Below are 15,596 nucleotides of genomic sequence, written 5' to 3'. Positions count from 1 at the left end.
TTCAGACTCAAATCATCTAACTTCCATCATATTAAACAGAACAAGGGAAATCACAGTAAGATTTCCCTTTTGCATAGCACAGCCACTAGAAGGCAGATGGCAGTTTCATACTTAGGAAATCTAAAGCATGGTTGATTTTCAGAAGGAAATTCAGGAGACACTAGGGGCTGAAAGAACTCTGCAGCCTCTGCATCTGCTGACTGAAACTTGTCCAACATTGACAATCAAGCAGCTAAGCTGTCCAAACCTGATGATATCCATGCTGATCACATTCTTAATAATCTTTCAACATTTAAAAATGTTTTGACGAATTTTCATACTAAAAGCAACATGCTGGTGCAAGGTAACTAACACAGTTTCAGACTCACAGATGATTTTCCAGGAAACACATTTCAATATCATAAACCAGTTTTTGAGTTACCATGTCAAATTACAAGGCTTCCACATGTCAAACATTTATGCCTGAAGAGCATTTTCCTCAGTTTCCCAACAGCTGACACCTGTCCCATGTTACAAAGCAGGTAGAAAGAGCAGTAGAACACCAAAGGCTAAACCAGGGTACATATGCTAGCACTGCTTTTAGCACAGCTGAGCTCCTGGAAGAGTCCTATGCCTTCTTCCAGTCAAAATTTGACTGCTCCAGCAACTCTGAGTTTAGAGCAATATGGCACTAATGACCATTTACCTGCAGTAAATTAAATGAAAGCTAGTTTGAAACATTTTAGATTATTCTAAATTAAACAAAGTGAATTTTCATGAGACTGTGATAAATTAGAAGCCTTTAGATTTGTACTCCCCTATCCCTTCCTACTTTCCTGCAAAAAGTCTGTGTGAGTGCTCCACACTATTGAAAGGGAGGGAGTTCTATGGGGAAGAGTTGTAGGGAGGAAAAAAAACCAAGTAAAAAGTCACAAGCAATGTCTTTGGAGCAAAAAAAGTAATCAGATTTTGTAGCGCAAGTGTTTGTCTCCTCAACCACTCCCATCTGCCTTCACCTGGGCATGGCACAAAGCAGGGCGGGTTCCTGAGAAACCACTGGGCCATCACAGGTGTCTATTACATCAACCCAGCAGCTTTTTTACATGGGCAAGTACAATCTTGATAGCAGAAGCTGTTTTCTTACCAGCTACATAAGCAGTCCGTGTGCATATGCAATTCAGCACAGCAAGTCCCATGCATGTTTACAACAAAGCTTTCCAGCCTCTGGCAGGCAGTTGCACTCAGGAAATACCTTGTTCAGAACCTTTAGGCTGACTATCAGCCACACCAGCTTCAAGCTGCACAATCTTCTGAAAAGTGTCTTTAAGCAAAAAGCTCATTTGGCCAGATTTTCTGCTACTGCCCCTTTCCAGGTAAAGCTTAAAGACTAAGATTTGTAATATTCTTCTGAATGTAGTTCAGTCAAATCACAGGTTGAAGTAGAAAATACAGGGATGTACATGTTATGCAATCAGATCCAACAAAATGCATGAAAGCCCTAATGCCCCTTTACAATTGTTTTTAATTATGGCAAGGCCCACAAAGACTCACTTTTATTAGTTTCCTAATTATTTTTGCTGCAATGAACAACCTATCTTCAGATGCAAACTATCTTCAGAAAAAGACACTTGTACATTCTTACATAAGGCTGGGTATCCTAGATGAACATTATCCCAGGAAACATAACAAGTAGTGGGTTTTCTGCAGGAAGAACATTCCCAATTTTTCCCAAACCAGACAAATACTAAGCACATCATCCATGCAATAAGCAATATTCTGATTTGTTTAGTACGTATTGCATTCAAGTCCACCAAAATAAACACAAAATGTTAATATCATCTATTAATAAAGATCACCTGAGTTTGTCAGTATGCTGCAATGCTCCTTTTTGAGGTACAAACTGCATTTGTACTGAAATTTATTTCCAAGCACTATTCAAGGACAGTTTCCTACGGAGACTAGGAGATTAATTTTTATATTCATGTGCCTTTCCCCTGAGCTCCCATTGCTACATGAAAGGGTATTTAAGTAAGATACAATGCCTGAGAGTTTTCTGAAATACAAAATAGCCATCAGAATTTGTAGAAAAAGATTTAAGTAACAATTGTCCAAAGTCGCAACACTGCTTAAATGAATCAGTACCTAAGGAACATTCTGATGAACCAGAAGCTATCAGGTCAAGTTTCCTTTGAAAGAAGGAAAGGATTAAAGAAACCAAGAATTCTTGCTATTAGAGACATGGTTTGGAGAATATACACTCTCAAGAGTACAAAGTTTTGCTTCTGCAATTGATTTCCGTGCAAAGAAAACTCTACAACAGCTGTCTTATTCAGCCGTTTTAAACATTTTCATCCACTTCACTGTTTTAATTATTTTCAGAAAACATCACACTAATTACTGGGGCTGAAACCTTACTTTAAAAGCTTACTCTCTAGAAGAAGTTATCTTTTCCTTCTTGCCTCAAATCTTTTGGATTACTTTTGGCTCTTAAGTTTTTTTGGAAGAGAAAGCTGTGTTTATAAAATCCCCCAAATAACCCTAAAACTGAACTAGCTGACCTGCCTGTTAATGTGACAAAGTCAAGTAAGCACATAACCCCAAGTAAATGTCAAAAGTAACCAAAATACTTCACTCACCAGAGTATTGCTCTTCTTAATATCTTCTAAACGCTCTAAGACTGAAGTCAGGTTTGGGTCATCTGATTCTACAAACCATATTGGTGATGAAGAGGGGTAAGATTCCTGTTAAAAAAAAACAAAAAAACAAAACACAAGACCCAACAAATGAGCAAAAAATCTCAAAGCTTTAAAAATCATTTACCCCCAAAATTTCATAACACAGTGTTAATATCACCTTTAATCTTACTCTATGTCAGGTAACACAGAAGCTTTTAACACCACATTTTTAGCTAATGCAAAAGAAATTGAAAGAAATCCAGCCAACTGGTTCTTCTAGTATTTCAACCTATTTTTGTCTCTCAGATGATGGATATACATAGGAAACAGTGTTGAAATGCTTAAAACCTTGGGGGCAGGTAGGGCAGGAGGGAGAAATTTAAGATGTGGTATGGGTGATAATTAGCAAAAAATGGAATCACAAGTAGTACATGTCAAAGAATAAAACTGATGCTGATTTTTCATAAAAACACAGCTTCCTGCAAAGAAAAGCTGTGAAAGTGATAAAAGTTGGTGTCTTTAGATTTCCTCCTCAAACAGGATTATTGAAACTCTTCAGGCACCGACCCTCAGCCAGAAGCAATGCACCTTAAATGTCCTACCCTGGAGGACAGTTTAGCTGGTAGATCAGAGTTTAATGACAGATAAAATGTGCCATTTTATCTTTGCACCATCAAGGCTCATTGAGGACGTTCCACTGCTGAAGATCTCTCATGCAATACCCTGAATCAAGGAGAGCTCACAGCACAACTCCATTCCATCCAGAGTCCCACAGCTGGCAGGCAGGTGCCAGGTGACACCAAACAAGTTCACAGGATTACAAGTGTGCTCCATTTTCCCCAACAAGCCATGGCTTGGGCACATGGAACCCATGGAAGAGATGTGACCCACAGCTGCTCATGGGTGCCCCAGCATGCAGCCCTCCCAAAGGTGCTTGGCAGACTCCTTCTACAGAAAGGTGAACAGAAAGCCCTTGGCTCTTGCTCAGACATTCTAAAAACCAACTGAATTTTTCTCCTCACACAGATTTGGTAAGATTGTGAGGATGGAAAATACCATGTAGTTTCCCACTCAACAGTAATTGTCCCTTCATGTTGATGTGTGTGGATTTTACTTGTTTTGCTTTAGTTATTTAAGGCATTCTCCACTTCTCACCCTTTCAATTAAATTTTAGTAGCTGAGGACAAATTGCTGAACCTCAGTTTTATCATCCAGATATTATCTTCGTATCCTCAGGTCTTACAAAATAATGAGGGAATTTTCATTCATTTCCCTCACTGCAGCTGAAAAGGAAAAAAAATCCATCTTTCTCATTCCAGGGACAATAAATTATGCTTCATTCTTCAACAGTTAACAGACAAGGTTTGAAAATGAGAAAAAAATATAAAGAAAGCATGTCAGAACTGGCTTTTAATAAAGGATATTTCCTAACTGATTTTCTATCTGAAGTGCTGAACCCCATGCACGAAGCCATATGACTAAAGGGCATCAGCTTTGTCAAAACAGACTGACACCATACTCCAGAGAAGCTCTAGATAGCAAGGTCTAAAATCCCACCTCTAAACTGAAGCCTCCGCATAAACTTATTTTTTAACAAGTTCAATCCCCTTAAGTTTATGTATAATTTTTTTAATAAATCACAGCTAAAATTCCTTAAAGGAATACATGATATTCCCAGTATCTTTATGAAAAGACATCTTTCATATTCACTTCAAAGCACACTATACTATACTTTGCTTGCTCTTTGTATTTCTTGATGGGAATGTTGGTGTAATCTAAACTCATGGCAGCAGTGTTGACCCGACTGCCTTTCTCTTAACTTCATGAGCTGGACAGAGAACTTTGGGTCTCAGGAGCAGCTGAGTGAAACAAGTATTCAGGCAGTGGGGTCACACTTAGCAGATTCCCTTGTGCTGCTCTCCCACAAAGCAGAGACCTTTGAATATCTATTCTTGATTAACTAAGGCCTAGCATCTCAAAGACCTATCAGGAAAGTCCAGCTTGCCAAGATTTACAGCTAAGGCAGGCTTACAAACGTGGTTTAATCACTTTCCTCCTTTACATAACCCAGTGCTTCGCAAGAGTGTATCTTCTCCTCAGCTTCACTTAACAGATTAACCACTAGGTCTGTGAGAGAAACAAGGCTGAATTCCCCATTGCCACAGGGTTTCTGAACTGTTATTTTTAGGAGCTAAACTTCATTTAAGATATTTCAGGTTTTGTACTGACAACATCTCACTCATTTTTAATAATATGCAACCTACTTGTGAAGTCTTCTGCACTGGTGCAACCTTCTCACCTCAAGCCTTTCCCACTGCACACTGATCCAGATGTGCAGGGAGAACAGCTCAAGGGAATCTGCTAAGTGCGGCCCCAATGCCTGAATACTTGTTTCACCCAGCTGCTCTTGAGACCCAAACTCCTCTGTTCAGCTCATGAAGTTAAGAGAAAGGCAGTAGGATAAACACTGCTGCCATAAGCTTAGATTACAACAACATTCCCATCAAGAAATACAAAGAGCAAGCAACATGCATTCCAACATTCACCGAGCCATCCATTTCTTTAAAATCCTCAGACTCAACAGAATAAAATACTCTCCACATGCGGTCACATTTGGACTGTGCATGCATGCACCATTCTGCTAACAGGTATTTTTGCCTTTTTTTTAAATCAAGCATTTTTAAAATTATGTTATTAATTGCAAAGATTTATAGAAGACAAACACCTGCTAGTCCTCTCTCCTAAACTATAACTGGAATCTGAAGACTGCTTAGAAAGTGGAACTCAACTCTTCCCTATGTTCCTTTTTTCTGACAGTTTTATTTCTCCCCCTGAAGAATTTAAGGAACAACCCCACAGCAGGACACTCCTTATTGCAACCAGTATCTGTTCCAGTCTGGGGGCCTATCTCAGTATCTCCTCCAAAACACTTGCAGCATGTCTGTCATCAGCCAGGGACACGACTGGCAGAGCAGATCTGATGATCAAGCAATCCCACTATGAGTTTAAACAAACTGCAGTGGCTACTTGAACATGCTGCTGCCTCCTGCTCTGAGTGACAGCTCTTACTCATGGTTTACACTCACTCCATTTCGTGCCCTGAAAACAAGCCCCCCCCCCCCCCCCGGTGAGAAAACCTACAAGGACTCGATACTGCCTGCATTATTAGTGTATAGCACACATGAATGACTATGGCCTAAAAATTATTAACCACTCACATTTTTAGTCTGATCTAGCTTTTGAAACATGAATGAAAGAGTGCACTTCTCAGAAAGGCTCTTCTTTAACAATGGAAGCACATTTACTCAGCTGTATCAGAAAATATTTCAAGTTTTAGATTTCTGGCATATGATTACTTAATTGCACATTCCAACTTTTTCACAACAGATGATTAATATTAAAATACAAATTCAATTAAACCTCTGTTTTGTTGCAACACTTGATTATTCACACTTACCAATAAATATATTCATTTAATTTAAAAATATAAATGGAATTAAGTTTCTTTAGATCTGTAAGTAATCCATATTTTTGGAACAGCTGATTTCCACACAGATATGAGTCACTATATTTTGAAATACAGAATTCACACATAAACTTCAAACATTCCAAACTTGAGATATAAAAAGACTCATGAGTTTGTAATAACCACAGCAGGCAACTTACAGCTAAGCTTGTGGCTTGTAAGGTCAAACAACTGAACTTCGCATGAGCTAATTCTGTTGAGAGAATTAAGTCAGCTTTTTTTTCGGTATCTGCATGCTACAGAGATAAGAGGTGGGTTTGAGCTGTTGTGCCATGTAAGGAACACAGGCTTCGCAAAGACATTTCATGAGAGGAACCCTAAAATAGCAGTTATTTTACTATTAATTGTCAGTGGCTAAAAAGCCCCATTACTGTGGGTCTTTCACTAGAGAGCTGCCATGCAGTGATTTTGTCTCCATAACCTCTCTCAGCTGCAGAGCTCTCCCCATATCCAGCACTGGAGGTGTTTTATGTAACAGCTGCTTTTTTGCTGCTCTCCACAAGCGAAGGCAGGGCTCGCTGCCCAGGCAGGGCCATGGGCACAGCAGTGACAGGACAGCAGTGACATCACACCTCCCTGCACGGCAGGACAAAGGCAGGATGTTTACAGCAGCACAGATACAATTACAATTCATGGCATCATCACTTCTGGAGACTCTTTGTATCAGCACCAGGACAGACTGGGAGCTTTGTGGACACAAACACTTCTGCCACAGAATGTGGTGAAAGAATTTAGCCTGCTAATAAACACACAAAATACAAAGGGAATAAAGCCCTGCACTCCTGCCATGGGAACAATTTCAAAACTGATCAAAATAATTTGGAAAAACCACTGTGTCAGAAGAATACACACAGGATCTCACTGTTCAGACACTCCATTACATCCTCTGTAAGAGCTCTGCTTACATTTAATAATTTTGCTAACCAAAGGACAAAAAAAATAAAGCATCAATATGTGACAGAAGATTCCAGGAACACACACATTAAGACAGCTTTTCCTGGGCAGGATCTGTCGTCTAAGTATATCCCATCTAAGCTTTCTCATCCTTAACAATAAGGCCGTTTCCTTGCCATGTTATATAATCTTCAGCCTGCTTTCTAAAGCTACAGTGACACAATTTTGACACCAGTAAGAGACTTAAATGAGACATTTCTAAATTACTACAATACTTTTAGAATTGTGATGTTGCTAAATCAAAACAAAACATCGTGCTCTCAGTCTTAACATTAGAACAACCTGTACTTGCAGTTTGCTACAAGGCAAAAGAGTAATCATCTCTCCTTGTACACAACTGAGCCATTTTATCACAGTTACATGGTAAGAACACACATTTAAACACATGGCTACTGCATCATGATTTAAAATCACTATGACCTGGTGACAGCTCTTAATTTTCTTTAATTTCCCAATCACACTAGATGGAAAAAGTGTGGGGGTGGTTTCTTTTAAAAATCCTTAGCATACTGTCTGAATAAGTATCAACCAGTTTTGTTTCTTTTCTGCTTGTTAGTTTTCGCAAAATCCCCATCATGGACAGAACCTAGCTCTATTCTTTTCATACCAGATACAACCAAAACTTAAGTAATTTTCCTTACAGTCCTTCTAATATTCATTTTCTCAGTCCCAAAATTTTTCTTCACCCTCCTTTACTTACAAAAAAACAGGTCTTTTAACCAGCTTAAATATTTACAGAAGGCTGGAAAGAGACTATTCTTGCTCACCCAAATCTTGGTAATGAAATAAATCCTAATGGAACAAGACATCTCAGAGGCCTAATACAATCTTCTCAAGGTGAATACATTTGCACCTATAAACACGTGCCAAATAATTGATTTCAAATCACAGATGGCTTTCCAACTTTGTCTATTTAATTAAACAGCAGAAGCAGATCTTTATTAAAGGTAATATATACATCCTACACGAACATTCAATAAATACTGAAGAATAAACAACAATTAGGTACACTTTAGTACACGTTATTTGCAACTGTTAGTCAATTATTCACCACTTATTCTTCCGCCTGTATCAAGCTGCCTTTAGAGGAAAAAACCCAGAGTTAATATTAACAAATATATCAGGATTTTGGAAGATATTCTTAAAGCTAAAGTCTAGCTTGGTGACCATAAACCACTAGTACTTACAGCTACTTAAAACAGCATTAGTTCTGATTACACAACTGACAGATTGTTTCCCATTATTAGAGGCCAAATTTTCCAAAGGCAGCTTAAGAAGCAACAAGAATTTTCTACCACTAGCAGCTCGAGTGCCAGAGAAATCCACAGGCTTAAGGATCTTTAAAAGCCAGCAGATTGTCATCTGCCCTCTCAACCAATCCTTTATAATAATTAAGAAAGAAGAAAGCATGAAGAATCACTTTCATTGAAAGTAATCCAAACTATTTCCCAGAAATCTGTTACTTAAACCCCCCAAACTTTTATTTTTGAACATTCAGACACCAACATTTGCTGTGCTGTGTAGATCAAGTCATTGAACACTACAATACTCTAACATTTGCACTTTTAGATATGCAAAACTTGTAATTTCTTAAAAGAATCTAATATGTCAGTGACCCTGAGTTCTAAAAGATAAGAAAAGTGTTTGCAATGGAGGGTTTAAAATGAAATTTAGTATTTGTGGTAGCAAGGAAGCAAAGCATACTTTAAACATCACTACCAAACAAGAGGAACATGCTTTTTTCCTTGAATTTTAAAATCACATATAACATGCTATTCACTTGCCCAAAAGCCAGCCTGTATTGCTTTACTTTTCTTCCATCCTCCCTAAAGCCTGACAGCCTCAGTTCAGTGAGAACTCTTGTTATAAATCCTGCACTTGGTACAGCACCAAGTTCAGCTGTCTGAAATACACATCTCTCTCTACAACATACAAAATTACTGCAATTCTACTCTCGAATTTAATGGCTGCATTGACAGCTACAGCCTATACACGACAGTCCCAGGTGAAGCATCATCCTTTGGTAGGATCCCTGGGACTGCAAGAGCTTAATCACCCTGCACCTTTGCAGGAAGAAGGTGAAAGAATCCCCTAATCCTGTTCTATGTCAGTTCTGCTAATACGCTGAGTGCTGCAGAAGCCAATACCTTCAGGAGCGCATTAAATCAACACAACTGATGGGGTCACAGCTGGCTTCTCCCACACACTCTCCAGGGAAGGAGCCAAGTGTAGAAGAGGACCTTGGTCTAGAATTGTTCACGTTATTAAACACAGCCATGCTAGAGATGGGAGGGTCAAAGGTATGTGCCTCACAGAGCAGAAAGACCATAACAAACCACAACTCTATAGATGCCAGTAAGATTCACTCTGCAAGCACAAATTGTCCCAAACAAAAATACAGTTCTCTGTACAGACAAGTTCCACTGACTGCATAAAGCTACCACAAAAGTAACCAGGGGGAAATGTTCGTTGTGAGTAGACAGAATGGTTTTGGAGATCCCCTCTGAGAGGAAAGGCACTGCCCTGCTGTCACATCAGGTGTCACAGGCACACGTGGGCTGCTCTGACACTGCACCTTCTGCAGCCACCTTCCACACGAGAGAACAGGGACCACAGCATGGATCTGAACCAACTGATTTAGATCATGGAACACCTTTTGCAATATACAGATTCAGCAGCATCTCTAAGTGCCAATCGTCACTGACAACCACCACAGAACTAAGGAAGTATCAAAAGGGAGAGTATTTCAATGGCAATTCACTTGTGTACAAATTATTCCAAAATCCAAGCAGTTGTAATCTACTTCTTCATCGCACCAATTTCCAGTTCAACCCAAGCTCACAGAATCATCTTGAAATTATTAAGCAATCTTCAACTTCGTAAATTTTTTTATACACCCAAGACAGAAAATAAAACTTTGAGGGGAAAAAAAAATTGTGAAAACTTCAGCAAGTGCTGCTTTTAAACAGACACATACAAGAGGTAACTTCAGAGTTGGTGGAATAATCTAAGATACCTGTGTTTTACTTCCATATCTCTGTCCAGGTACACACACGTCTCACTGCTCAAAACATCACTACCTGATAAGAAGCCAAAACATCCACAACCAAAGTAGAAAAGGCACAGAACATCACTTCAAATGGTCACAAACATGAATGCAAATGTAGCATTATAATTCTTACATTTCTTGTGGTCAAGTTTTTATGTCCAGTTCTTCAAGTTATTTAATCTATGAAAAATGTCTCAACAGCCAATTCCCATGCATGAAATTGCACATAACCCTGGAAAAAACAGGTTTATCAGATTCTCTTATCAGCTGCCACAACCTCATTCTCGCTCCATACCAAGCAAAAGGCAGGAGGCTACTTGTCCAGTGGAACAAAAAATACACAGAATTAAAAGACCAATTTGGAGCATAAAAGAAAAAAAAAAAGGCACTTTTCTGACAAAAGACAGTTACTGTTTATCACTGTGAAGCAGCATTTTACTCTCCACATCATCCTAATGCAGCATGTAATCTCTCCACTCAAGGAAATTCACAGGGAAAAAACCAAACACTCCCAACACTTTTGTCCAGACCCAAACTAAAAATCCACCAAATGTTACTGAACTGCTGCTCAAACACAACTCAACACTACAGGATTGCATTAACAGCATAGCAAGTCAGTTGCTCTCGAGAAGCAAGCAGCTTCTGAATATGTACACTGTCAGGGAGGGCCAGCCTAAGGGAGTTAAGGAACACTGCTCTGCCAATGTTAACAGCAACAAAGTTAAACATCCTCCACACTCAAAACTGAGCGAAGCACACAGCACTGTTGAAGACTAAGTGACTTGCTTACTGGGAACATGTCTGTAGACCAGAGACTATGGCCAGGTGTTTATTACAGCACCTCACAGCAGCAGGATCAAGCTATCCTGCTCCTCACACACAAAACCCCACTGTGTGCTCATACCCTTAGCCTGTCAGTTGTCAGAGGCTGCTTGTCTGGGAGCCCTCTGACACAAGGTTCTCTTTAAGGCACACATTGAACACACATTCAAGCTGGCAATGCTTTACCTAAGAGCAGATACACACATGGGCTCAAGAGAAAGTATTTTGTAAATCTGATTCTGCAAAACTCTTCACTAGCAGTGCAGTACAGAACCTGACGTATCCAAATTCCTGCAGGAAGTCTAGTTACATGAAACAAATTATTAACACATTCTAATCATCGAGAGGTATTAATTACCTACTTCTGCAACTATACAGGCCAGTTATCATCAACATGGTTGTCACAAAGCCAGACTAACAAGAAATGGCTTCTAGTATGGCTAGAACAGAAGAACTGGTTATAACTAAGTTGTGACACATCCCTCTCTCACCAGCTTAACTCCAGAAAGTTTTCTTGCAGACCTGCCCTCACCTTATCACAGTATGCAAATTCTGATATCACCTCTGTGGTCACCCAAAAGATCCCGGCTTCCTCTTCTTCTAACTTCAGGAATTTACATCTTTCAAGTGTTCAAACCACACAGCATCACCTTCTATCTGAGCCCCTTCCCCTTTCTGAGAGCAATCTTCTCTTTTCCACCTTTTCCCTTCGCAAACTTGCTGTACTCCAGACACACCTGCAGGCAGAAGAATTTTTTATTCTTACCCATGGCTGAGAGAGGTCCTCCTGCTCCTTACCCCGAGAGCATTCCAGCCACCACTCACCAGCCTCCCCAGCTGTCCCCTCACATAATATGTACACAGCTACCCTGATGCTGCTTAGTGACAGGCCTTCAGATTACAGCCACTTGGATGGAACTTTGTCCCCCACATGCAAAATTTCAGTACCATGGAGTTTAACCAGCATTTACCATTAATAAATTTAATGCCACAACTCTTACCACAGTTATTTCCTGCTTCAAAAATTCAAGGAAGCCTGTGGTATCTTGAACACCACTGCTCAGGAACGCTTTGATTTTTTTTCTAATGCCACTATACAAGTTCTAACAGAGCTTATGCTCCTGCCCTCCTGAACACACACTGAAGAAGCTACTGCAAGATCTCCAACTGCACTGAATTCTTTTGCTTCAAGGGGACAAAAGATTGTAAGGTCTGAGAGAAAGGAGAATACAGTTCATACTAAACCTTCAGAAATCATCTATTAGCTGTTTTACAGCATTTAGTACACCAAGATGTTTTGTAAGCAAGAGATAAAGAAAAAAATCCCCACATGTAAGGTCATTATTTTTATACCATGCTTAGAGATTACAGCTGGACACAAGACGTAAGTAAGACATACTGGTATGCTTGATTCCACCAGAGATCAACTGAGAACTACTGTGATCATACTGGTTTCAAGTGTACTACATAGAGGCAGACTGATGGAAGAGCTAAATGCTAAATAGCATCTTCTTCCTTTAATCAGTCATTTAATTTTCCAGTTGTCTTCTAGGAGCTGGTGAAAGGTCATTTTTTCTTCTCCTACATAGCTTGTAGCTGAAGAAATACAGTAGAACACATACTAAATCATCAATTATCATATCTCTTAAAAAGGGATATTACCATCTAAAGGGAAAAAAACCCTCTAATACTCCAGCCAAGAATTCAGGCATTTACAACCTTTCAAAACTTCATAAAGGCAAACAACCTGACAGTCTGAACAACAGTCCACGCTGAGGCATAACTAAAATACCAGTAATTTCTGTTAATCAACTTCTACAAACATTTGTTCCTATCAAGAAATTTTACCTCCTCTTTTTCTTTTCTAAAAATAATGCTATTTAGAGAACTGTCTCCATTTCTGTATCTTGCAGTCTCCAGGAAAGAGTCAGATTCTTCAAGTAAACAAACACCTTGCAGTGAAGTCTGGTCCAGCTGTCACTGAAAGAACACAGGCACTGGTGCCACCCCAGGCACTGCACCCAGGAGAGGTCAGTCCCAAGTGCCACCCTGGGCTCTGCCAGCAGCTCTGCCAGCACTGCTGGATGCAGCAGCTCCCACTCAGCGCTGTGCTCATGCTGTGATGGGACAGATGTTTGTGCAGCTAAATCAGACTGGGAAATAGTCCAGATCAACAAGAACTCTAAGAATTTTTACATGCCAGCCAGGTCCTTAATGCAGCAAACTCAATTTCAACCACCTCACAAGGCACATAGCCTCTGCTGGTCTGCAAGAAACAGCACTATTACCATCACACTTCGTTCTTACTAAAATTTCCAATTTTCAATAGGTGTTGAGGATATCAAGGCACCAATAGACAAAACCTCCTGAACAGCTCGCAGGAGGAAGGATGTTGAGTGAAAAGAATGTAATTCTTTCAACAAAACTTCTTAAATTATCAAAGTGCACAGAGAGCTCTTTCAAGGACCACAATCCCAGTTCCGAGGTTACTGTCATCAACTCACATGAGCAACCCACTGGAACTGAGCACAATTTACTGTGCATTGAGACCTCAACATATGCCAGCATTTCTATTTGAAGCCCACTACTGCAGCTTTCTAAGATATTTTAGGAATACTTCATACCTTGTAAGGGAAAACCATCTTTTAAGTCCTGAAGTACTGGTTACAGCCTTTCACACACCACACAACCAGACTGTGGCATCAGAAAGGTCTTGCCTTCCAGACAAAAAAAAAAAGATTCCTCCTACTCCTTTTTTCGATATTTTTTCCAATTACAGTTATAATTTTGTTGTTAGCTCAATTTTGGTCTGCTAAATAAAATAATACTAAGCCTGGTCAATTTCTATTGCATGTTATGTTTGATAATAGTTGCATGAGCGCTTTTTAAAAATCAGCAAGTATATCTAACCCTAGCTAAAAAGTACATGTTATCAAGATAAAGCCATGTAAGCTTTTATACAGTCCTGACATCCATACGCTGCGAGACAAAGTCTCAGCCTCACTACAGAATGGCTAATGATGTCCAAAAAAAAAAAAACAAAAAGACAAAAAAACCCCAAAAATCCATGGTTGGAACAGAGTGCTTCCTTCATTATGTTGTTACTTCTGTGTACAAATAAATAACCCGTTAAAAAGGTTACCAGCTGTCGAGGCAATAGCTGGGAGCAAGTTCAATATGAAAATCCTACATCTTTGAAGAACTGTCCCAGGTTCCAATACACTCACTCTCTGTTATACATCTAACTTGTCAAAAGCTTCACAGGAAATATCTTTTCATCCATTCTGGTTTTAAGGGAAAATAAAGTCTTCTCCCATCAATTGCAGTTATCTGTAGGCAGCAACCTTTTCAAGTCTTTCATAGCAGCTTCTAACTCTGATTTAGCAGCAGGGTATTTTTCAGCAGAAGCAGAAGATGCTTCTTTCCAACAGAGAAGCAGGAGTTTACTGAGTCAGCCACATCACCTGAACTGAATTGCTGAAGTATGAAGGATACCACTGCACATCACAACCCTGGATCCGTTTAGGGCAAAGCTGCTCCCACATGGAATTGGCACAAACCCCCATTCTACCTGCAAGGGTCACTTGAGGATACAGAATTTCAACAGGAATTTTGCATACGGGTGGAGAGATATTAATATCCAGTTTCTCTTTGAAGAGATGACAAAAAATGCAAAATGTTTTACAGCAATCCAAACTAGTCCTTTTCCTTGAAATAACAAGGAAAATACTTCTGTGTAGAATTCTAACACACCCTTTGCAATTCTATGACCTTAGTCTGATAAGGTACCAAACTGAAGCCAGAGATTGTATTGAAGGATACTTACCTAAAGTCATGATCAATAAACACACTCCTCTAAGTAAGGCCATAGGCATGATACTATTTGAAAACACATGAGGAACAGGACAAGGTTTATTGAACTTGATCAACTGGAATAGTGCTGTTAACTAAAATGGAAACCTGAGGAAAATAGAAATAAAACTCCAAATGGAGACACTGCTGTTGGCATAGCAAAATGGGAATGTGAAAGTACACAGCCTGAGAAAGTTAAATTATTGGACAGTTCTCAGGAATAAGCAGCAATATTTCTGACAGGGATGACTCCACCCTTAAGTGCCTCTGTTAAAATAATCTGATTACCCATGTAAGCTCTAATACAGGTCACTACCAGAAATAGTGAAGGACAGACTTGGACAAAGTTTGGCTGCCACTCTGTAAACAGAGGAGCTATCAAATAAAATGTATCTTGCTTTAATTTCTAGCAGTGTTCAGTGTCACAGGTACAGTGTCCCTGAGATACCATAGTCAATACTGAACTTTAATAGTTCTACAAACGTATACTACAGAGAAAATCAGCAAATCATCTCAGTGAGAAATGCCAGTGGCAGACTTCTCAAACTCGAAATTTTAGTCTAGAAAACTTGTGGAGACCTACACAGTTCCTAAGCATATATGCTCTCTCACATCTCCAGAGGAATATTTCCTCTTCCCTCTAGGCTGGAGAGAAAAAAAGATTTGTTGGGAATTTCAGAGGCAACTTAGTTATCAGATCACTTCTTAGCTACTGAAAGCTTCCTTCTCTACCAGATAT

General features: G+C 39.5%; 1 protein-coding gene across 2 annotated transcripts in view; it reads right to left on the bottom strand.

Moving 5' to 3' along the window:
- The window catches only part of UBE2Q2 (ubiquitin conjugating enzyme E2 Q2), a 47,752-nt gene that overhangs the window by 29,016 nt on the left and 3,140 nt on the right, over positions 1 to 15,596 (bottom strand). The window contains exon 2 of one of the 2 annotated variants that reach the window (XM_030228284.2): positions 2,616 to 2,720. The exons of the other annotated variant lie outside the window; for it this stretch is intronic. Coding sequence (XP_030084144.1) covers positions 2,616 to 2,720 — 105 coding nt within the window. The remainder of the gene's footprint in view (positions 1 to 2,615; positions 2,721 to 15,596) is intronic. 2 annotated transcript variants of the gene reach the window in all.

Source organism: Serinus canaria, chromosome 10 (genome assembly GCF_022539315.1).
Source record: "Serinus canaria isolate serCan28SL12 chromosome 10, serCan2020, whole genome shotgun sequence".
Classification (NCBI taxonomy): Eukaryota; Metazoa; Chordata; class Aves; order Passeriformes; family Fringillidae; genus Serinus; species Serinus canaria.
This window is presented reverse-complemented; position numbering and strand designations above follow the sequence as displayed.